This window comes from Archocentrus centrarchus, chromosome 21, assembly GCF_007364275.1.
Source record: "Archocentrus centrarchus isolate MPI-CPG fArcCen1 chromosome 21, fArcCen1, whole genome shotgun sequence".
Taxonomy (NCBI): domain Eukaryota; kingdom Metazoa; phylum Chordata; class Actinopteri; order Cichliformes; family Cichlidae; genus Archocentrus; species Archocentrus centrarchus.
In genome coordinates this window covers 15,721,201-15,744,107 of record NC_044366.1, presented here as the reverse complement: position 1 = coordinate 15,744,107, position 22,907 = coordinate 15,721,201, and the positions used below count along the sequence as shown (strand labels likewise).

Sequence of the window (22,907 nt, the reverse complement as noted above, 5' to 3'; positions counted from 1 at the left end):
TTGACATCGTGGTACAACAATAATTATTGCAAACTGTGTGCAATGAACTTGTCATCTTGTTGCCTTTTAAAATGGTTGCTTCTGCAACCACTTGTAGTCATTTTCTGTTTTTAAAGCAACTTTGGTGCATCAAAACGGCAATAAGTTCTGCGATTGCATGGGTTCAAGTAGCAGTCTGTGATAATCCGTCAATTAACTGATAAATCAGTGAAAATCGCAAATGTGTTGCTGTCTCCATGCACAGAAATTCACATTAACTACTTACATTTAGAAATTTATAGACTTAAAACAGAAATTCCTCCACAAGTGGCAATGTAGTTACTGTAAAATGACAGCCACTGGGCCTTTTATATGGAAATATAACCAAAATACAACCAGCTGGTGCTCATTGTCACAGAGTGACTCAGATTGTTTGCAACATGTTCGCAATCTGTGTTTATAAATTAGACTGCCTTTATTTGCAAACCACCTCCAATCTGAGAGAGATTGCAGTCGGTCCGAGCCAGACGGCGGTTATTTGGAGACGGGTTGCTTTGTGATCAAAAGTGCCCATCTAGAGCTTGAGGGTGTTGCACGCTCAACCTTCAGGCAATAAGATGGTTGCTGGATGGATTATTAGCCAAACATTGTGTTTTTAAATTTTAAAAGCACAAAATAAAGTTGAATCAACATTTCTTTAAAAGTTACAACAAATATAATCAACAAAGAAATGCTGCTCATCATGAAGCAGAAGCTGACTTGCGTGATAGCAGTTTTGACAAGAATCAAGACAAATCACCCAAGGTGAAAAAAAAAAGTTATATTCAATGTAAATAGTTTATTTGATCATATTTGTTGAAAATCTCATCACCTAATTTTAAAAAAGTTTGTTATTTTGTTATAAGCACAAACTGCCTAAAATACATTTCTGGTGAAAGTTCAAAAATAAAAACATGCCAGTATTACCCAGTTTGAGAAGTTACGCTGCTACAGACAGTGAAGCTCAGAGAAAGGAGGCGACGGCGTCGCATGCTTCATGGGGACGATCGTGGAGGGTGTATCACAAAGCGACAAAGCAGCTCTTTACAGAAGAAATAACAGAACGACTTTCCATTCTAAGTGTGGTTGATGTGTAAGAACATTTGCACAACAGAACCTCTGACACCCCCAACAAGCAAACTGAGTGAACCCCCACCCCACTGCCTTCTGCATAACAGTAAAAGATGCTCAAAAACACACTACTGTAGATTTCTGGCTGCATTTGGCTTAATTAAATATACAAAAATGGGAACACGCACACACACACAAAAAAAAAAACCTATAAGTTAAAATAACATTCAAGTTGTATAGCACAAGGCAATGAAAACTTCAGTTTAAACAATATGTACAATATTAACCATCTGGTGATGTGAATTAGGTTAAAAAAAAAAAACAGTTTGTAGGAAAATATCAGTACATTTAGGAAACATTTGTGTTGTGTACTTTTTCTTTGCCCTGTTTTAAATGCACATTAAGATGACATGAGCTTAAATGAACCTTTTCAGTGGTTAAATACTATACATTAATATTACAGTAAAGTGAGTAGACACAGTGACATGGAATGTTATTAGCCTGTAAAATGCTTAGTTATGTCCAGTTTTGACAATGAGATCTTCCAGTTTAGTATCTCTGCATGCAGTTTCTGCTCTCGGCGTAATTCCCATCCCACAAAACCAGATCATTTGCTCTGCAGCTACAGATACACACAACTTGAAAATGGAGGGTTTTTTTAATGGATTGGAAGCTACAAATTCAGCCCTTACTGGTAATGACACATGATAGAAGAATCAGTATGTAGATGCCTGCTAGAAACATAATTCACATTTGACTGGTCTTTTTTTTTTATTTACCTTATACTTACTTTAGTACAAATATAGAATACCAAATTATCCACCCTTATAAAAAGAACCCTCATGAGATTTTTTTTTTTTTAAAAAGTGCAGGTTGAGCATGTTCATGTTGTTGGAGGAATGGATAAAGGGCCGTAATAATGAAATACTTCAGAGTGTCAAACCTCTCCATTAAAAGACGGAATATTTGTAAGAACTAAAAGGGAACACGTCCCGTACATTCTACATCATCTCTCCAAAGTAACATCGTTTCACGTGGCTCGTAAGGCCACTGCATGTCCGTTTTACACATCTTAAAAATTAAAGCTGAGTCAACTTGTATTGCTCAGAGTGGGATTATTAAAAACAGTCATTAGACAAACACGACAACGTGATAACGAAACCACAAAAATAAGTTCAGGCACTTGGCTCGTCACAGGTTTTTGAATCAACCTTTCAGACACTTTAATATCCCATACATGTCCCAGTCCTTCATAATGAAACGCTGCTACTACTATAGAACAGACGTGGAATATTGAGTATTCTTATGTAATATATATACATAATCATCTCACTTGTTGCTACAAACACCTGTCTTTCACTTGCCATCCTTCACTCCGCATCAGTCTTTTTTTCACTCCTTACTCTCTCTCAATACCTTCCCCCATCCCCAGCCCTAGCACATGCACTGTTCCCTCGTCACATGACTACGTCGCCATTGTTGACCGGCCGCAGGTTCTGATCATCAAAGCGTCTCCTGACGCTCCTCCGTACGGCGTCCGCTCGCCTGTAAGGCTGATTCCTCAAATCTGAGGGAGGAAAGAAGGAATGGGGATGGGGGTGAATAAAAAGATGGTGTCAGTCATCTTATCGGGGTGTTTCGGTGAGCTCACATGTTCACAGTGCTGGCAGCCTGTCTTTCAAAGCAGCATGATGTCTAAACAAGCAACAACAACAAAAAAAAAGCCCCTGCAGGTCAGCCGTCTCTGGGGTTTAAAACTGAGACAGCCCACAGGGATTTCATTTTTAAGCCTCTGCCAGAAATCTAGGGAATCTTTCATGCATATTTTGAATGCATGAAAATGCATCTTTTCTCTACAGAACGGGCAAAGCAACAAGTGAGAAGAGTAAGCTACTGCGCTAATCATTAGACATTGAAATCTACTGCTACAAAGGAGCACTAACGACAAAACAGATGAACAGAAGGAGGCCAATGATGAGTGGACTTTAAATGAAAGAAGTATAAACAGAAAGGGAGGTAATAAAGAGATGCTTGCCAGGTTTGGGGCACATCCACTACAGGAGTGCTACTGGAGGAGTTCCTTACCCTCGAGTAGACATTGGGAAATTTAGTAATATTATTCTTCTTTAGGGCTAGATGAAGAGAAGACAAAATGAAGGTTAAAAATGGAGGAGGAGGCTGACCAGTGCATGTCAGCCCAACAATTCACATTGGCTTTGCTAAAAGAGCACTGCAAGAGCCAAGCGGTGTGGCAGGAGGCTGGATGGAGGAAAGCAAGAGTTGGGTAAGGACACGAGAGAGGACAGAGTTAGAGGTTAACTGTTTCAACTGGCAGAGGAGGAAGGAGGGAATGGAAAGAAGGATCAAAGCTTTTTATTTTCCTTGTTAGAGACCCAGACTGCTTTGCAAAGTGGCTACCAGCACAACAGAGGAGCCCATCTCTACCTTCCTGTGCAGAGCAACTGCAAACTGAAATAAACAACTACAATTCATCACCACCAAAAAAACAAAAACAAAAAAACAACTGAAGCATGCATGCAGCCGGGGGAAAAACACCAACAACCAGTGATTCAACCACCACAAAAAATGATTCAGTGAAACAACCTGGTTGCATGTTAGTCACACACACACACATACTGCTGAAATGCACCAGATCATCTATATGCAGACGCCATGCAGAATAGTAACGAGCCTGACAGACCACACAAAGTCACAGAGAGGTGACCCGAGCAGGCGGCAAAGCAAGTGCAGCATATGGACTAACTGGGAAAAGGGGACGGGGGGTGGGGGTGCGCTGTGAGAAAGCAGCAAGGGTGAAGCAATCAGCATGCACAAAACTATGAACAGTGATAATCACGTGATAGTGAACAAACATTCATTTTTTATGAAAACACTCATTGAAAAAAAACAAAACAAAACACCAAAAGAGCAAGATATAATGCCACAGACACTAACACATAACGTTAGTCATACCTGCAGTGTAGATGATGACCTTTGCTTGTATTTTGCCAGATGTAGTGCAACATGTTAAGCTGTACTGACCCAATAAGAGGCTAAGAAGTCAAAAACCTTCAAGCATGTCACTTGTAACTCAATATTTGTTTTCAGTCTTGAGCCACTAGATGCAGCAGCCAGCTTAACATCTCTCTTCCCTTACTTGATGAGAAAAGGCGCACACTTTTTTTACCACTATTAATACCCTGTTAGCTTGCAAACTGCTCTCTCTGTGACATTATGGTTTGCCATGTTTGATAAAATAGTGATGATAAATGTGGGTGTCACACTTCATGCATTTGTGTAAAGAACACTGTTACCCTAGCACCTTTTGATGGTCAGTGAGGGAGAACGTGAACACAGAGGAGAGGGTTAAAAAAAAAAAACAACACCCGCACTCAGGCATGTGAGCGTGTCTCCGGGGCATGTCACTTGCACATGCACAAGTCCGAAGTGTGACAGGTGAGCGTAACTGTTACAGGAGAATCGTGGAAAAGGCATGCAGAGGAGGAAGGAGAGAAAAACACCAAGAGGTGGACGTTTTGTTTCCAGCAACCTTTGAGAAGATAGAGTTCTATAAGCTTAGTAATGGTACTCCTCATTGAGAGCGGACTCGCAGAAGAACCGAGAGCCACGTTTGGCTGTGCGGGCGGTAAAGGGCACGGTCTTCAGCACTGCATTGGAAACGACAGGGACAACAGCCAAGACAAAACAAGACAAACACAATGTAAGAAAAGCAGAATCCTACAGCGGTTTAGCACTGGTTAGCACTAAGCAAATACCCAACAACGGCAACACGGTGCAGAGGGCAAATCTAACTTAAAGAGAGGGTCTGAGAGCGAAATCTACAAGTTAATGCGCTACTGAAGGGCCTCCCAAAAACTCTCTATTTCAGATTTTTTTAGATGATATCAAAGTTGTACTGTTCAGGAGACATAAGTAGCATTTTGCTGTTATAGCTGCTTAATTACACTGTCACCACTTTATCTTTACAGTTTTGGTTGCTCCTGCTACAATCCATATCTTATATGTTATAAGATATAGTTACAACTTTCTATAGAAACTACATTAATATTTCTCTCTGAAATGTAATTAAATATAAAAGAAAAATAATATTTTTAAAGTTCTATTACGCTGGTGCCCAGAACTTCTGTTTGCCAGGGGCAGCCAATCAGAAGAGAGTTGGTTAAAAGGGAGGGTGGCCTTAGAGGAAGCAGCTAAAGTGGCTGGTCTCATGCAGCTCATGAACTGAAGGAATTCAGTGATGCCAAGTTTAAGCTAAACAAAGGGTTATTTTGAGCTGTGAATGATGCACAGCTATAATAAAAACAACAGTACCTAAAAGCCACATTGAAGTTTACTTAGGTACTGAACTTAAGTAACTATACTCAGTTTCTCAAGCTTATTCAAGTTTCATCTCCCCTCAGTAAACAAAGGGTGATTTTCATCCCTCTTTTATTGCAGCAGATAGTCATATCCGGGCCTGTCTATGTACAGATGGTGTTACAAAGCAAAGACAAAGCAGATAAGCCAAGATCAGACACATTTGAGTTGAACAGATTACTGTCAGTACACGTTTGGACTAGTCAGGTAATACCTTTGGTTCTCAAACACCTGAAAGTTGAAATTTAAAAGAGCCAGTCATTGTGTTAGTTTCAAATCCTTTTTGTTAATGACTGCATTTATAGCAGAAGAGGACCTTCATGCAGCGTACTGTGTGTGTGTGTGTGTGTGTGTGTGTGTGTGTGTGTGTGTGTGTGTGTGTGTGTGTGTGTGTGTGTGTGTGTGTGTGTGTGTGTGAGTGAGTGAGAGTTTGGCCACAGACTGCAGCCACATCATCCGGGGGATGTTACCCGTAATGATGTCCTCAATCGCTCCATCTTTGCCTTCGTAGACGTGGCGACTGTCTTTCACCTGTTTCCTCCTGAGCTCCTGGATCAACTCTTGCTGCTGCCGCTTGGTCTTATGGGATGGAGACTGAGGAAGACACAGCCAAAGAAGAGCGTTACCACTAATAAAGCGATATTTGAAATATAATCGACATGGGATTCTCCCACTTGTAATTTGTTACGGCTCAAAAATGCCTCGGTTCATTCAGGCGTGTGAGTTAATTGAACCATTCAAGTCGTATAATCGCAGATTCTGAGTTGATGCGATGTGACTCAGCAGGGCGTAAGACTGCAGAACTAGATACAAGCGTGCCCAGCAGGCATTCGGCTCTCAACTAATCCCTGTGATCAGGAGTCTGGAGGAAATTAGGATGAAACAGAAGGGGAGGAAGTGGAGCTGTCTTACCTTCTGGTCATTGTGATCCTATGTACACTCCTGCCCTAGAAAGTGGGGGCAGGGAATAAGTAGAAAAGGGTAGTTGGAGAGCTGTGAAAGAAAGGGGGCTTACCTTCTGGTCTTCCTCCATCATTGCTTCTTGTTCCAGAAGTTTTTCCAACATAATCTGCTCCTGTCTTTTCCTCTGCTCATTGTCCTCCTCCGCTTGCTGAGGAGATTTCACATTCATATCACGTTCAAATTCAATCTAATTAAAACCTGAAATGTTTCAAATTAAGTCATATTGACGTGGTTTGGAGTAATTAAGAATCCTCAAACTCTTAAATTAAACACCAGAAGGCATCTACTGCTACTTCCCAGCCTCTACTGTAGCAAACATACAGCCAGCCTGCATGTCCAGTGTGTGTTTTTCACTGTTTCTGTTAAGTGTGTGAGAGACTATTATCCAACTTACCCTATAGGCCTTAACAAATCGCACAAACACAGGGAAAAAGACGGATGGGGGGGTGGTTTTGGAGCTCTCCCCAAAGAATTTCACCACCTCATCAAAAGCATCCTTTCAAAAAAAAAAAAAACCAGAAACAGCCCATTTAGTGAAGCAGAGCCTTTACTTTACTTATGAGGACCAATCGTGTTTACATGCAAAGACATCCCTAAAGTCTGATTGTGAGCCAGGAATAACCCTTTTACCTGTGCGATCTTGGCATCATCCTGCAGCTTCTTTAGCTTGCTCTCATTGTGTGTGATGAAGTCTTTGAGCATGGTGTTGTGACCGTGCATGCTGTATTCTCTTTTGGTCAGGTCCATGCCTCTCTGCAGTTCCTTAACATCCAGCAGGACGTTCTCCAGCGACACTGTGAACACGGAGAGATTTAGCTCACATGACACAACCCCACACGTGTAAAGTGTGCAGCATCTTCTGGATGGTTTAAAAGGAATGGTTACCCAAATATCAAAATCATATTGTTTTCGTGTGACTTGAAGTGCAATTAGGTCATCCAGATTGTCGTGGCATAAGTTGCCTACAGTAGCTATGTTAACTTCTTTCACACATGGCTTAGGTTAACTTTTTCTTTCAGCTGCTCTTCGGGAGGGTGACCTATCCCACCCTATCCCTAGCGTACTTCTGTGTCACACCAACCCTCTGCATGTCTTCCTTCACCTTCATCTTCCTCGTTTTCTCCTGCCTGGCAGGTCCATCTTCAGCATCCTTTGTCTAATATATCCACTATCCCGCCTCTGCACACATCCAAACCATCTCAGCCTTGCCTCTCTAACTCTGTCTCCAAATTACTCAACCTGAGCTGTCATACAGCTATCATGCATTATAGCACATTTCACTACCATCTTATAAATCTTTTACTCTTGCTGCCATCCTTCTATCACAAATCACCCCTGACACTCGTTTCCACCCGCTCCACCCGGTGCGCTGCCCATTGCTTTAGATGGTTGACCCCAGGTATTTAAACTCATCTACCTTCACTACTTCTACACCTTGCAGCTTCACAGTAACACCTAACCACCTCTCATTCACACACATGTAGTCTTGCAATTCTAGATTGGCCATAGGTATGAATCGCCCATGTGATAGACAGGTGACCTGTCCAAGGTGTACTGCACCTTTCACCCTGTAACAGGTGGAAAGGGCTACAACCCATATCTCCACAAGTTGGCAATGCACACTACAATAATCTAGATGGATAACTAGCACCACTGGCCAGAGAAGGAAATACAATTCAAATTTTGGAGTTCATTTTAAGAGAGACAGTTGAAAAGATTCTATCTCAGATAGCCAACAGCACCATACCACTCACCTGCTGCAGCTTTTTCCACATAGTGCAGCTCGTTGTAGAAAAGGGAAACTTGTGTGTATTTCTCCTTTACCACATTGGCTATGTAGTGTAATAATGTTAGTTTGCGGTCTGTAGACTTGGTATCAAGTAGCTGTAAAGAAAGAGAAAACAAGACATGTTGAAACATTTTTTTTTTTTTTTGCAAATCTTTAAAGTGTAGCTAAAAGGTAATAGAAAGCAACTTGCCAAGTCTAAGCTCTGCAGCTTGAATCCATACACCGCTCCTCTTTTGCTGCTGTTCATGTAGTTTCCAAGTGCTAAGATAATCTGCAGAACAGGATCAAACAAGAATGAAAAAGGAAACCAGGCGTGCATTCAACATTACGCGTCATAACAGACACGCGTGGCTCAGTTACCTCTAAAATCTTCTTTAGCTTCTGAGATGACTTGATGGACACAGATGCGGCAATGACTGCATGTAGTTGCTGTGGATGAGAATGAGACATCAAAATTCAGTACAGCATTGTTGCCGTTTATTGCTGCAACATCAAAAAAAAAAACATTAAGAATGAGAACGCGGCATCTTTATTCACCGGTGTAAGCATCTGCACGCTTTCAGTGAAGTTGCCGATGAAGGCCATGATGGTCATCTTCTGCATGAGCCTCTCGATCTTGCTGAACTGCATCATGAAGCGGTCCTCATCTGTCAAGCTTTCAAGAGGCTTGCGCTCCTTCTCGAACTGTCGCAGGACTTTAATCTCGTTCTCCGTGGGCTGGAAGCGCATTAGACACTCCACAAAGTCCACCGGCAGAGTCCGTAAATCAAACCTGGAGATGAGGAGACACATATAATGAACCATTAGTTTATTTAATAGGAAAAACAAGCATACAGCCATACAAAACTGTCATATCATGTTCAGGAAACCAGACTCTTATTGAAGGCTCACAATTGAATAGCCTTGCAGATCTCCTCAGATGTCTTGCCCACTTTCCTCAGTGTGATGGCCAGGTTCTTTGCCCTGTTGGAGTCCAGCAAAGCCACTTTGTTGGGCCCCTTCTGGATGACCTTCTGCTTGCTTGCAGTGAGGTCGATGGACGGGCCCTGAGCTTTCGTCTTAAACATCTCCTCAAACTCATCAACATTCAGGTCCTAAAGGGCAACAGCAATCAGTTGACATGTAGTTTCATGGGATTTAGGCATGAAATGGATGAGTAATTTCTAAGTGGGAGGAGAGTTTTACCTCCAGTATCCTCTCATCATCAATCTCATTGAAGACAGTCCCATTTATCTGGTTTGGTTTCAGGGCCACCCAGTTAAAGACGGGCATACGGAACTTGGTCTTGATGGGTTTCTTGATCTTAACAGCTTAAACAGAACACAGACAAGTTAGCACAGGGTGCCAATCTACAATCAAGAGCTCACATAAACACACACATGCAGGTGAAAGGGTAGACAAGTATCTGGGACTAGTAACACACATGGATATGACTCCCTCGGTAGCTAGATGCCATATCTGTCTAATCTCTAAAAACAAAGTCTCACTTTTATTTTATTTACTTTAACTAAATGCTTTCTCTAAGTCCTTCAAACAAAACAGAAAGTAGACATGCTTATATGTATTTCCCCCCCAAATACAACAAAGCTTCTTAGCCTTTGGCTGAAATATCAAGGCCAAAGTGGATAGGTGTACCTGTTAAGTAAATGGTGTATGTGGTAAGAACTTCCTGGCAAGCCTGGTGACCAACTATTTATTGGACAGATTATAGCTATTTGTAGCCACCAGTGCTGCTTCACTGAAGCTGAACATTGACATGGTGCCCTGCTTCTCCACACGGACGAGGCGTCAGCAGGGACAAATAAGATAAGGCTGTCATGGGAAAGGTAAACGGCATTCCAGTATGCACAGCACCTATCACTTTAATCATCTGCATGCCACAGCAGGTCACCGTGTCCCAGCATGCACTCAACTCTTTCAGACACAACTGTAATACTACAGAAATGTGATAACTGCTTTGTTTGTTTGTTCTTTTTGTTTTGTTTTGTTTTTTTTTGTTTTTGTTTTTTTTTTTGGGGGGGGGGGGGCTTATTTGGGGATGTGTTGCATTATGTAGCATGTGGGCAAGCTTATGTTAGTGAAAATGGTGAAAGAAGACAAAATGTGTGTGAGAAATGTGAAAATAATCATATCGAAGACGAATGAATTTAACAAATAGGACTCAGTTTTGTGTTTTTAACAGTGAAACAGGATTTTCTAAAGAAAGCAAAGGGACACGGGGCGGACAAAACACCAAACAGGACAAGCATAACCTACAGAAGAGCTTGATGGGTCCCTCTGGTCGGCAAAAAAGGAAACAATTATAAGACAAATGATTAAGAAGGTTAGGGAGAATTATTGCACATCTCAAACACACAGTACAGTAAAGAATCTGTGCTCCATATGAGTTACATTAATCAACTAAAAATGAGGCTGGAAAATGTAAAAACAAAAAAATGTACTATCCTGTACTAGCCAATCAGTGGTTACTGTCTAATTCAACACTGTACATAACATATTGGTAGCAGCTCTGCAGTAAAGGCCTTCTAGGGATCAGCATGTTTGATCTTACGTCGGATGCCCTTCGTGACGCAAACCCTCCCATTTATCCAGGCTTGGGACAGGTGTTAGGAGAACAATAGCTTACAACCCAGTGAGGCTGGGGGATCTTTCTCCTGCAAGGTGAACCTGTTAACCACTACACCATGAAGCCACTCTAGCAATACCTCTTGCCTCTGGGCATACTTTGATCAGATTCACATCAACTGGAATAGTGTTGTGCATGAATGTGCAAAAAGAAAAGCACAATCATTCATGTTCTTTGTGAACAGTGACTAAATGAAAAATGTGAGCAACTAATCAAAAAGATATAAGCAAGAAATAAACATGAACCCTCTCATTTTTGGCTCAAAAGCTGCAGCATAAAGTGGAAACTGGCACCAGAATTTGTAGAAACATTGGTTTTTGATTTAAAGTACTTAATAATCTCAGCTGAAAATGACAGACCAAGCCAACTTCGGGCATGCCTTCACCCAAACCTCATCAGGTATACACAATTAGCAATTAATCCTTGGCAACACCCAGAGACTCTGGCACTGCCACTGCAAAGCGTGTAGGGATTGCAAAGGGGTGTAAACCTTGGACTACAAATGTGAGCTAGCTCATTTTAATCTGTATAAGTGTGAACACGGAACTGGAACGTTTTTATTGTGAAGCAGCTGCAACACGTATCGAAATGGCCTTAAAGTAAAGTAAGTGCAGCTGAGTATTTTGTGGGCTGTTGTAAGATTGTAGAAATTGCGATGCGTACAGCTACAAACCTGTACTAAAGCAAATTAATAATGTAATAATGAGGCAATAAACCATAAAACTGTGTTATTCCAACAACGGCAGGAATTCTATCGTACAGCCACATAAACATCAGGTTGTGTATTATCCCATAGGAAAAAATTGTGCATATTGACATTTTCACAACAGTGACTCTGTACGCATTTGTGACCTTACCTGCTAACCCAGAGTTCATGATGACAGTGGGCGTCCCACAGCCAGGCAGTGGAGGGGCCCCAGGAGGAGGGGGAGGAGGAAGAGGGGCTGATATCTCTGATCCCATTCCTGGGGGTGGGGGTGGAGGTGGAGGTGGAGGGGGTGGTGGCGGAGGCGGGGGAGCTGCTGCTGCTGGAATTGCTGATGTTGGCCCGTTTGACACTGGGAGAGAGGTGAATATCGAGTAGAGGGTAAGGAAAAAAGCTGAGGCTAACAGACAGATATTACTATTACTGAGTTATCAGCTCAATTTAATCAAGCTAATAATGCTGAGCTAATATTAAACCTACACGTGCCGTTCATTGGCAGTGGTGGGGGTGGAGGAGGCGGTGGAGGTGGAACAGACGCGCCCGCTGCAACTGCAACATGACTTGGACTGACAGCTACACCGTTTCCTCCAGTCAGAGCACCTGGCGAGCCCTCTGCAGTAGAGGGTGGCGAAGTCAGGATTGAAATGTCCCCATCTCCTTTCTTCTGGATCTTGATGGTGCCCTGCTTCTCCAGCTCATGGATCTTCTTCTCGAGTTTACTTTGTCGCTGGATGGCCTCGTCCTTCTCCTTCAGCATCTGTCGGAGTGAGTGTACCTGTGCGCTGGCGTCTTTGTAGACTTCCTGTGCAGGACAGAGGGACAGAGAAAAGAAAAGAGATGAGAAGAACCGTGGAGCGACAGAAAAACATCTCAGAGGTATGTATGAAAAACCAAGAACAGTGGAATCATTTAGGTGTACAGTTCATCTAGTGATGAATGCATAAGTATGTTTATTTTACAGTTTTTCTCCCATTAGCTTAACCAACTATCACCAGGTTAAAGAGCAGCTGTCAAGGTAGAGATAGTGGGTCTGACCCTGATGGATTCCAGCTCCTTGTTTCGTTGCATCAGCTGCTTCTCCAGCTCCACAATCTTAGCCATGGCCTCATTCTCCATGTCCTGCAGCTTCTCTGTCATCTATGCAAACAATTATCAGGAGGAAAAGATTACAGAGTGATGTGAACTCACTGTCAGCATAGAAATCTAGTGAGGCACTAATGCAGTGGGTTTAATGCTGTCACGTCTCTGGATTAACAACGATTTGTCAGGGCCTAAAAGTTTTGAACTTTCTGAAAAGTGTGCATTTGTGTGAAAGCATGAGATCACAGAAAACTGTTATGCACCCCGTTGAGATGCTATTCCACCAACTTCCTACTACTAATATTCAGAATGCTGCAATAGAAATTAGATTAAGAAGTGAGCTTTGCCTAAAGTCAAAGAGTAAAATCAACATTTCAGGGTTCTCACATGTGATATGTTCTCCTCCAGCTCCTCCACCCGTTCCAGGGCAGCATTTTTGGTCTCTGCATCCTCCAGAAGGGCTCCCACGTCAAACACATTATCCAAGTAAGCCTGGATCTGAACCTGCAGCTTATCACTCTCTGTGTGCTTTAGTTTCTGCAGAACAGACACAACAAGTTAGAAAAGGAGGAGCAGTAGTTTTATTTCAGCCCGCCGCATTAGGCTAACATCGATCTTTCTGCAGAGAGGCAGGAGACAAAGAACTACAAAGCTGACCACTGTTTCTAAAGTAATGGAAAAGCCATTATTGACTGTGGTTGCTGTCTCAGGGGTACTGTAATGACAGCCTATGCTCTTGACTGTGAGTGTTCAGAAGAATGTCGGTCTAGCCATTTTCCTGCAGCATTATGTCTCAACTCACATCTAAGTAGTCATCCAAACACAGCTTGGTGAAGTCATACTGTAGATGAACCCTGAAGTTCATGTCCTCCACTGAGTGCACGACAATGTTGATGAACTGCATACACGCCACCTGGGGAATAACAGGTAAGAACCATTACTGTAAGAAAGTACACTGCATATACTGTGGACATTCTACATTTTATATATTAAACTATTTATAGGATTGTAAAATGTATTAATAGACTGGTTCACAACAGGTTTGTGTTTGTATATACCAGTCTGCTACTTCCATGATTTGGTTTTATGCTCATATTGTCATGGTCCTGGGCCGTCTGCCCAGCATTTTGTGTTTAGTTCTGTCTTCCCTGAGTTTTGTTGTTTTTCAGTTGTTTTGATACGTTTGTTCCCCTCGTCCCTGTCTCCCCTGCTCCATGTTCTTGTCATGATGTCTTGTCCCTGACCTCCTGTGTTTTCATGTTGAGTTTATTCCTAGTGTTGTGACTAGTCTGTGTCTCTGCCCCGTGTCTGTGTGCCAGTCCCCCGTATGTAGTCTGCGTGCGCCTTGGTTAGTCACTTCCTGTATTATTTTGACAGTCGTATGTTCCCTGTGCTTTGTGTTTAGTTTTGCTTCCCATGTTGTTAGTTTCATTTGCTTCACCTGTTGTTCCCTGCTGTTTCCTCTTGCCCTGATTACCCAGTGTGTACTTAAGCCCTCAGTTTTGTTTTGTTCTCTGTCGCGTCGTCTTCAGTGTTCCCTCGTTGTGTATGTTCCTTCTCTGTAGTTACTTTAGTTTAGTTTTGGCATCTGTCCAGCCCCTGCCTAGCTGTGTTCTGGTTCCTGTTATGTTTTCCCAATAAATCCTCTAAGTCCTGTTTTGTGAGTCTGCATCCTGGGGTCCAATCCTGCCTGCCACACACACGCCATGACAGAACGACGCGACCATTTCAAAGACCCCGCGGACTCAGACCTGTGTGAACGGCAGCTAGCTGTGCAAGCTCACCTGCAGGAAGTGGTGAGGAGGAAGCCGTGGCTGGCTCCCGAGTACGAGGGACAGCTCCGCCGCTCTCACCGCGCTTGCGGAGACTCCAGCTGGGTTAAAGGGTCTCCGCGTCAGAGCTTGCCGCTCTCTCCACCTCCGCCGCCACAGCCCTGTTCATCAGCCGCACTGCAGCAACCGCTCGATACCACTGCCCCACCGCTGCCCCAGCCTTTAGGGATTAAGCTGGGCGGGTTCTCCCTGGCATCAGATTCGCCTCCACCGGCCTCGTCATGCCCCAGCACACCTCCTTCACGACCCGCTACGCCGGCACGTAAGCGGAATTCCCGGCGCCATAAAAGCCGAACGGAGCCAGCAGCCAGGGATAAAATGACAATGGACTCTCTGCAGTTTTCAACCACTTCCGACTCCTCCACTGAATCTGTCCCTCCTTTCCCCGGCTCGTCAGACATGATTAACCACACTGCTCCACCGTCCTTGACAGCCAGATCAGACATTTGCAACAAGGCATCCAAGCTCTGTATCCTGTGGTTCCGGCTACCCAGTGAGGAGCTGGGGAATACCATCGCCCACAGGATACATGACATGTTGACAGAACACACCTGGCTTATGGATTCCTTGCCCCGGCTAACCCAGTGTTATGCGGAACAAATACTTCATTCCGCAGCCCTCACTTTCCCCTCCGTGTCTCCCAAGGTGACTGTTTCCAATAAACCGGCTAAAGAAAAGACTGTGTGTTTCACACCTGGACTCAACCCTGACGCTCCATCCTCTGTGCCTCATGCTCCTGCACCCGCTTCTGTTCCGCGGGTGGGAGCACCAGCGCCTCAGCCACCCACGCCGCCTGCAGCAGCTCCTCCCCAGTTACTCCCGTCTCAGTCAGCTGTAGCTCCGGCCACCTCCCAGTCTCAGTCAGCTGTAGCTCCGGCCACCTCCCAGTCTCAGTCAGCTGTAGCTCCGGCCACCTCCCAGTCTCAGTCAGCTGTAGCTCCGGCCACCTCCCAGTCTCAGTCAGCTGTAGCTCCGGCCACCTCCCAGTCTCAGTCAGCTGTAGCTCCGGCCACCTCCCAGTCTCAGTCAGCTGTAGCTCCGGCCACCTCCCAGTCTCAGTCAGCTGTAGCTCCGGCCACCTCCCAGTCTCAGTCAGTTCTTGTAGTTCCGGCCTCCGCTCAGTCTCAGTCAGCCTCTGTAGCTCTCCCCGCTTCAACTTCCCCAGTGCCAGCTCTCCCCGCTTCAGCTCCCTCAGCCTCAGCTTTCCCTAGCTCTCAGTCAGTTTCCACGCAGTCAGCTCTCCCTAGCTCTCAGCCTGCTCGCCCTCAGTCAGCAGCAGCTCCAGCCGCTCTAGTTCACCCTGCCTCAGCTTTGCCCCCTCCAGTGGTTTCTCTTTCTGTGATCCCCTTGGTCAGTTTAGTTTCACCTCCAGTCCCTTCATCTTCAGTTTTAGTCTCAGTCCCCTCATCCTCCTCAGCGTCAGCCCCCTCGTCCTCAGTCACCTCAGTCCAGTCTGGTCCTACTCCCTCCGTGGTTTCGGTCTCCTCAGCTTCCATACTCCAGTCAGCTTCCCCGGTCCCCACAGCCAGTGCTTCAGCTTTGCCCCCTTCAGTGGCGTCACTTCCCTTAAATCCCTTGGTCTCTCCAATCAGTTTAGTTTCATCTTCAGTTCTAGTCGCAGTCTCCTCGGTTTCCTCCGTGCCCTCAGGTCCCCGTAGTCCCTCAGGTCCCCGTAGTCCCTCAGGTCCCCGTAGTCCCTTACTCTACTTCCACTTCTGGTCCCTCAGTCCCTCAGGTCCCCGTAGTCCCTTACTCTACTTCCACTTCTGGTCCCTCAGTCCCTCAGGTCCCCGTAGTCCCTTCAGCTCTCCCTAGCGCCCGGCCTGCTTCCACGCAGCCGGCTCTCCCTAGCGCCCGGCCTGCTTCCACGCAGCCAGTCGTCTCCCGGCCTGCTTCCACGCAGCCAGTCGTCTCCCGGCCTGCTTCCACGCAGCCAGTCGTCTCCCGGCCTGCTTCCACGCAGCCAGTCGTCTCCCGGCCTGCTTCCACGCAGCCAGTCGTCTCCCGGCCTGCTTCCACGCAGCCAGTCGTCTCCCGGCCTGCTTCCACGCAGCCAGTCGTCTCCCGGCCTGCTTCCACGCAGCCAGTCGTCTCCCGGCCTGCTTCCACGCAGCCAGTCGTCTCCCGGCCTGCTTCCACGCAGCCAGTCGTCTCCCGGCCTGCTTCCACGCAGCCAGTCGTCTCCCGGCCTGCTTCCACGCAGCCAGTCGTCTCCCGGCCTGCTTCCACGCGGCCCCTAGTGCCAGTTCCCTTAGCTTCAGTCCCGTCAGTTTTGGTCCCTTTTGTTCCCTCCTCTGGTCCCTCAGCTCCTTTCGTTGTGGTTCCCCCTGCAGCCTCAGTCCCAGTCTCCTCTGTTCCTGCTCCCCCGACTCCAGTTTCCCCGCAGTCAGCTTCGGTCCCCTCACCTCTCCCGCAGTCAGCTTCGGTCCCCTCACCTCTCCCGCAGTCAGCTTCGGTCCCCTCACCTCTCCCGCAGTCAGCTTCGGTCCCCTCACCTCTCCCGCAGTCAGCTTCCCCAGTGTCAGCTTCCCCGTCCTCAGCTTCCACACTCCTAGCTCCCTCCGTGTCAGCTCCCTCAGTGTCAGCCTTAGTTCCCTCCTGTACTTCCATTCCTGGTCCCTCGGTCCCCCTAGGTCCCTCAGCCTCCCTGCAGTCACAGTCCATAGCGTCAGCTCCCTCGCCCTCCATAGCGTCAGCTCCCTCGCCCTCCATAGCGTCAGCTCCCTCGCCCTCCATAGCGTCAGCTCCCTCGCCCTCCATAGCGTCAGCTCCCTCGCCCTCCATAGCGTCAGCTCCCTCGCCCTCCATAGCGTCAGCTCCCTCGCCCTCCATAGCGTCAGCTCCCTCGCCCTCCATAGTGTTAGCTTCCACGCACCCACCATCACATGCACCTGGTCCATCCCCCAAGCAGCCCCAGCTGCTCAGTGAAGTAGCTGTGTGCCCTACACCGCAGACCCAGCCTGCACATGCGGAGCCTCACCTTGTAGGCCCCGTTCAGCCCAAGGGTCCGGCTCAGTCGGAGCCGTGTTTGAAGCCCAAGGGTTACGCTCAGTTGGAGCGTCGGGCTCGGTTCGAGCCTCCTGCCTCGTCTTGCCGCCGCCGCCTGGAGCGCGGTCGGCCCTCAGTCTCGTCTCGCCGCCGCCGCCTGGAGCGCGGTCGGCCCTCAGTCTCGCCTCGCCGCCGCCGCCTGGAGCGCGGTCGGCCCTCAGCCTCGCCTCGCCGCCGCCGCCGCCTGGAGCGCGGTCGGCCCTCAGCCTCGTCTCGCCGCCGCCGCCGCCTGGAGCGCGGTCGGCCCTCAGCCTCGTCTCGCCGCCGCCGCCGGAGCCGCGGTCGGCCCCCAGTCTCGTCTCCTCGCCGCCGGTGCCGCGGTCGGCCCCCTGCCTCGACTCCTCGCCGCCGCCGCCGGTGCCGCGGTCGGCCCCCTGCCTCGACTCCTCGTCGCCGCCGCCGGTGCCGCGGTCGGCCCCCTGCCTCGACTCCTCGCCGCCGCCGCCGGTGCCGCGGTCGGCCCCCTGCCTCGACTCCTCGCCGCCGCCGCTGGTGCCGCGGTCGGCCCCCTGCCTCGACTCCTCGCCGCCGCCGCCGGTGCCGCGGTCGGCCCCCTGCCTCGACTCCTCGTCGCCGCCGCTGGTGCCGCGGTCGGCCCCCTGCCTCGACTCCTCGTCGCCGCCGCTGGTGCCGCGGTCGGCCCCCTGCCTCGACTCCTCGTCACCGCCGCTGGTGCCGCGGTCGGCCCCCTGCCTCGACTCCTCGCTGATGCCGCGGTCGGCCCCCTGCCACGACTCCTCGTCGCCGCCGCTGGAGCCGCGGTCGCCCGCCTGAGAGGTTTGGACTCTGCTTTTTGGCTCCTTGGCCTGGACGGCCCCCTGAACTATGGACTGTTTGTTCCCCCTGGCCGTTGCTCTTTTTGTTTCTGTTTTTGTCATCGCTCCTGAACTGTTCCTTGTTTTGACCCCGTTTTGGACATTGGAGCTCTCCGGCCTTGTGCCGTCGCTTTTTGTTTCATCCAGTTGTTTTTTTTCTCATTCCTGTGTTTTGTCCCTGTTTTTGGACTTTGTCCCGGCCTTGTGCCCCTGCTGTTTTTGTTCTGACATTGTGATTTTTGATGTTTTGCTCCCTGCCTTTGTTGCTCCCTGCCTGGTTTTGTTTTTGTTCCGGTCCCTCCGTCCTGGTCCCCCGCCTCCCTCCCTGGTCTGGTTTTGTTTCCTGTTTTGGCCGTCGGGTGCCGGCCTTTGAGGGGGGGGTGCTGTCATGGTCCTGGGCCGTCTGCCCAGCATTTTGTGTTTAGTTCTGTCTTCCCTGAGTTTTGTTGTTTTTCAGTTGTTTTGATACGTTTGTTCCCCTCGTCCCTGTCTCCCCTGCTCCATGTTCTTGTCATGATGTCTTGTCCCTGACCTCCTGTGTTTTCATGTTGAGTTTATTCCTAGTGTTGTGACTAGTCTGTGTCTCTGCCCCGTGTCTGTGTGCCAGTCCCCCGTATGTAGTCTGCGTGCGCCTTGGTTAGTCACTTCCTGTATTATTTTGACAGTCGTATGTTCCCTGTGCTTTGTGTTTAGTTTTGCTTCCCATGTTGTTAGTTTCATTTGCTTCACCTGTTGTTCCCTGCTGTTTCCTCTTGCCCTGATTACCCAGTGTGTACTTAAGCCCTCAGTTTTGTTTTGTTCTCTGTCGCGTCGTCTTCAGTGTTCCCTCGTTGTGTATGTTCCTTCTCTGTAGTTACTTTAGTTTAGTTTTGGCATCTGTCCAGCCCCTGCCTAGCTGTGTTCTGGTTCCTGTTATGTTTTCCCAATAAATCCTCTAAGTCCTGTTTTGTGAGTCTGCATCCTGGGGTCCAATCCTGCCTGCCACACACACGCCATGACACATATATCATATATGCTGCCTTTTATTATGTCTCGCCCTGAAATTAGGTGTATAAATCCTTATTTTATTGCTCGCTTGGCTGGCAGAGTAGCTTATCTGGCAGATTAAAAGGATCAGAAAAAACAAATTAACGAAATCTGCCAGTTCAACAGTACTGCCTACCTTATGGGAGAGCTTGCATAAACAGATCAAGGGGGATCTACTCACAGCTTCTAATGCACACACACTCATTCTCACACTGAAATGGGCTCAATGAACTTCCTACAACAAGCTCAGCTGTCCCGGTGTGACACGGCTGTCAGATGACAATGGCTTACTGGGGGGGGGTTTAAGTGAACTCCTATTCAAACACAGCATCTGTTGGTTGAATTGATACATAGAGACATGATGTATAAAATCATCCATAAGGTGGCAGATTCTTCCATGTGTTTCAGTCTTTTCTGTCAGGCTAGTTAACATGGCTCAGCCTGGAAAAGACAAACTCTTAGGGCTACTCTAGTTTAAACTGCACCACACATCTGTAGCTTGTGCGGCGACCTTGCACGGAAACCGAGAGTACTGCGAGTGAATATCAAAAAACTGGAGGAACAGACTTTACCAGTCATTACAAGTGTGTATGTGCTTACCATGAAGTCAATGTTGTTGTCCTCATTCTTGAAGTACTCCATTAGCTTCTCAAATCGCTGTGTCTCCATACATACCTGCAAACAGAACCGCATATTGATTTACTACATTTATTTTTAAATCAGGTGTAGAAATAAAGCCACACTGATGGATGGAGATAATGTTTTACATAAATGGGGCCAAACTGCTCCTCATGATTTCAATCGAACTGCCACAACAGAATAAAATGCTTTTACCCAGAAATTTAGCCAAGACTGGCACCTCATAGACCTATTAATCATGTTATAATACCTGATTTAAAAAAATAAATGAATTAAAAAAAAACTACTGATGTAAGCTCCTAAATACGTTACAGCATGCTGTGATCTCAGAGAGAGCTGTTTTCAGAGTGATAATTACAAGGATAAATTTTTATGAACTGCTGCTGATTCATTCTTTTACTTTAGTTACAGCTTGCACGGCCCATCTGTGTTCAATATTACTCTCAGTATGTTAAAGTCCATTTAGAGTGGAATTTGGGAGATAAAAAGAAAGAGCAGAGGGATGCTGCGCAGTTCAGGGAGTTCGGCTGGATGTCAACGAGGCAGACAGAGGATGATAAAGAATTGAGAAGGAAGGGAAGAAGAAAATAAAAAGCGGGGTGTAATGCTTTGAGCTTCAGCCTGCAGCCCCCTTCCCCATCATTCAGCAACATTTCAAAGTTACTCAGCAAAATAGATCTCACATTATGGAAGACAGTGTCACTTTCCATTTGAAATAAAAAAAAAAAAAAAACCTGCCTCCACCACACTAGAAAAACATGCTCTCATGCTTCTAGCACTTATATTCTCCGAATGCTTTCTCAACCTTCATCTCATTAGACCAGCAACATTCTCTATGCCTTAATCTCCCACTAATGCCAGTGCCGCTGAGAGCAACACTCAATATTTCATTCCGCAGTGTAAATATTACATTAACTGCAGTCAGCCCGTGTTTGTGGGCTGTATGCTATGAAATGGGGCTGCTGTTAGCGCACTCTCCATCACAAACCTCCCACTTCTTTCTCCAGCAGCCAGAATGCCTCATCCAGACATGCAGGGGTCAAGCAGGGCTATGTGTTACAACTGTCTCGTTGCTTTTCCGGGCTTTAACTCTGCTGCCAAATCCAGTTCACATGCATATAACTGTTATCACTGAGTGGGTCATCTTATGTGATGCAGCTAAACATGGTGTCTGTAATCATGTTGACTAATACAATTAATTCCTAGATGTTATCCCTCTGAAGCGATGAGGAATATCCTGGTTTCCAGAAGAGCATTCCTTCGGGGCTGAGTCACTGTTTGAAACGGCCCAGTCAAAATATAACGACATATTCATCTCCTCAGACCTCCTCTTTGCAGCTTGTACCTCCTTAAAGTTGTCGAAGGCAGAGAGAATAATTTCGTGGCCTCCTCTCACGAGACAAACTGCCGCCAGGAGCTCCAAGACCAGAGCTTTGGTTCTGAAAACAGGGAGAAAATAATGGCAGGAATAGTTAGTTAATGAAAACTGCCAGTACAGCAGTGAAGCTGTATTTAGACACAGAGCAAACAAAACGGAAAACTGCGTAATTTGGGATCATGTCACCACTGAAACATCTGTAGAAGCTGCCATGTAATATCTTTTTAAGGATACATTGTAAACATCAACTATTGTCACACATTTTTCATTGTGCATTGACTAGTTTAACCTCTTGATAGTTAAGAGCAGGTATAAAAAAATGAATGCTTGTGGCCTGATTCATGTGAGTGTATTAAAGTGCAGACAGTGAAACAGCCAACTCATCCTGTCAGTTCATTCATGCAGGATTTCTCTGCCTGGATGAGATGAAAAGTGACAGGTGATGTGAAGTGGTTTCACATCCACTTTTGAGGAAATCCTTAAACCCGGGGCATGAAGTGAATACACCCCCCACCCCCCTGCCCACACACACACACACACACACACACACACACACACACACAGAGCTCTCCTGGTAGCCGTCTCAGTGAGCAGCTGCCAGTGTGGTGGACTGTGCCAGCGGTGCCTTGACCCGTCTGTCAGGATGAATGTGCCTCTGAGCAACAAGGACACTTACTCTGGACTCTCACTCTCAGACTGTGCAGGTGCACAGAAGCTAATGTTTGTGCTTTTATAGATCTGGTTCCAAGTTTTATCTACCAGCTCCTTCTTATGTGCAAAAAGAAACTTGAGATTTAGTTCTTTATAAGCTGGCCTTTTTTGCTATTTATTTATCTATTTTTCTTTTTTAACTTTTGGTTCAACTTACCTTGGGTTTTTATTGTTGAGACTTAGTGCAATTTCATTCACAGCATGCGGGTGTGACATGACCATGTTGAAGCCATACTGGAAGATGAAAAATAAAGGAGAGAGAGAAAGACAGAGACATGGAGAAGAGGAGCCACAAAATAAGGAAAAAGGGACTCTACATAATAATAAAAAGTCTGTGTGGACTGAATGTTCCCTGTAGAGGGCAGGAGGGCTGACCTGGTAGTTCATGATAGCACGCAGGCACATGATGCAGACATGGACATCATCTTTTTTGCAGACCAGTCTGGAGTTTTTCAGCGTTCTCCGGCTGGGTAATGTGTTGCAACTAAAATATATATACAGAAGAGATTAAAACAAGCCAAAGAGAATAACTTCAGTGAATAAACTGTTGAGTCTGAACAAAAGAGTTCAAAAGAATTGAATAAACAAGATAACAGATGCTACTTGTAAACGGGCCCTCATCACACACCGTCTCCTTCACTTAATGAGGCCGTTAAACTGCCAGGGCACCTCAACATTAACACACACAAAGGCCATAAAATCTACAGCCACGCACGGGGCCACCGGATGCCTTCTTTCAATTGTTTTAACAGCCTTCACAGAGATATCACTTACAGCGTACACAATAGCAGCCAGTCATTTGCATGCAGCACGGTGATTGTGCAGCTT

The 22,907-nt window shown here is 46.5% G+C and overlaps 1 protein-coding gene across 7 annotated transcripts in view; it reads right to left on the bottom strand.

The window, feature by feature from the left end:
• Positions 1–2,004: 2,004 nt before the first annotated feature.
• fmnl2a (formin-like 2a) overlaps positions 2,005–22,907 on the bottom strand; it is a 54,055-nt gene continuing 33,152 nt past the window's right edge. For 2 of the 7 annotated variants that reach the window (XM_030757906.1, XM_030757912.1), the window contains 22 exons: positions 22,455–22,563; positions 22,237–22,313; positions 21,336–21,429; positions 19,952–20,026; positions 13,433–13,543; positions 13,018–13,167; positions 12,586–12,687; positions 12,031–12,352; positions 11,702–11,902; positions 10,475–10,495; positions 9,404–9,528; positions 9,110–9,312; positions 8,756–8,990; positions 8,579–8,647; positions 8,409–8,489; positions 8,184–8,313; positions 7,060–7,223; positions 6,824–6,925; positions 6,482–6,577; positions 5,937–6,060; positions 4,640–4,757; positions 2,005–2,656 (listed from right to left, as the gene is read on the bottom strand). In XM_030757906.1, the coding sequence (XP_030613766.1) occupies positions 4,666–4,757; positions 5,937–6,060; positions 6,482–6,577; positions 6,824–6,925; positions 7,060–7,223; positions 8,184–8,313; positions 8,409–8,489; positions 8,579–8,647; positions 8,756–8,990; positions 9,110–9,312; positions 9,404–9,528; positions 10,475–10,495; positions 11,702–11,902; positions 12,031–12,352; positions 12,586–12,687; positions 13,018–13,167; positions 13,433–13,543; positions 19,952–20,026; positions 21,336–21,429; positions 22,237–22,313; positions 22,455–22,563 (2,683 nt within the window). In that variant the 3' untranslated portion in view covers positions 2,005–2,656; positions 4,640–4,665. Of the gene's footprint in view, positions 2,657–3,124; positions 3,222–4,639; positions 4,758–5,936; positions 6,061–6,481; positions 6,578–6,823; positions 6,926–7,059; positions 7,224–8,183; positions 8,314–8,408; positions 8,490–8,578; positions 8,648–8,755; positions 8,991–9,109; positions 9,313–9,403; positions 9,529–10,474; positions 10,496–11,701; positions 11,903–12,030; positions 12,353–12,585; positions 12,688–13,017; positions 13,168–13,432; positions 13,544–19,951; positions 20,027–21,335; positions 21,430–22,236; positions 22,314–22,454; positions 22,564–22,907 lie in introns of those variants that run through there. The other 5 variants (XM_030757907.1, XM_030757908.1, XM_030757910.1 and 2 more) reach the window with 4 other exon arrangements.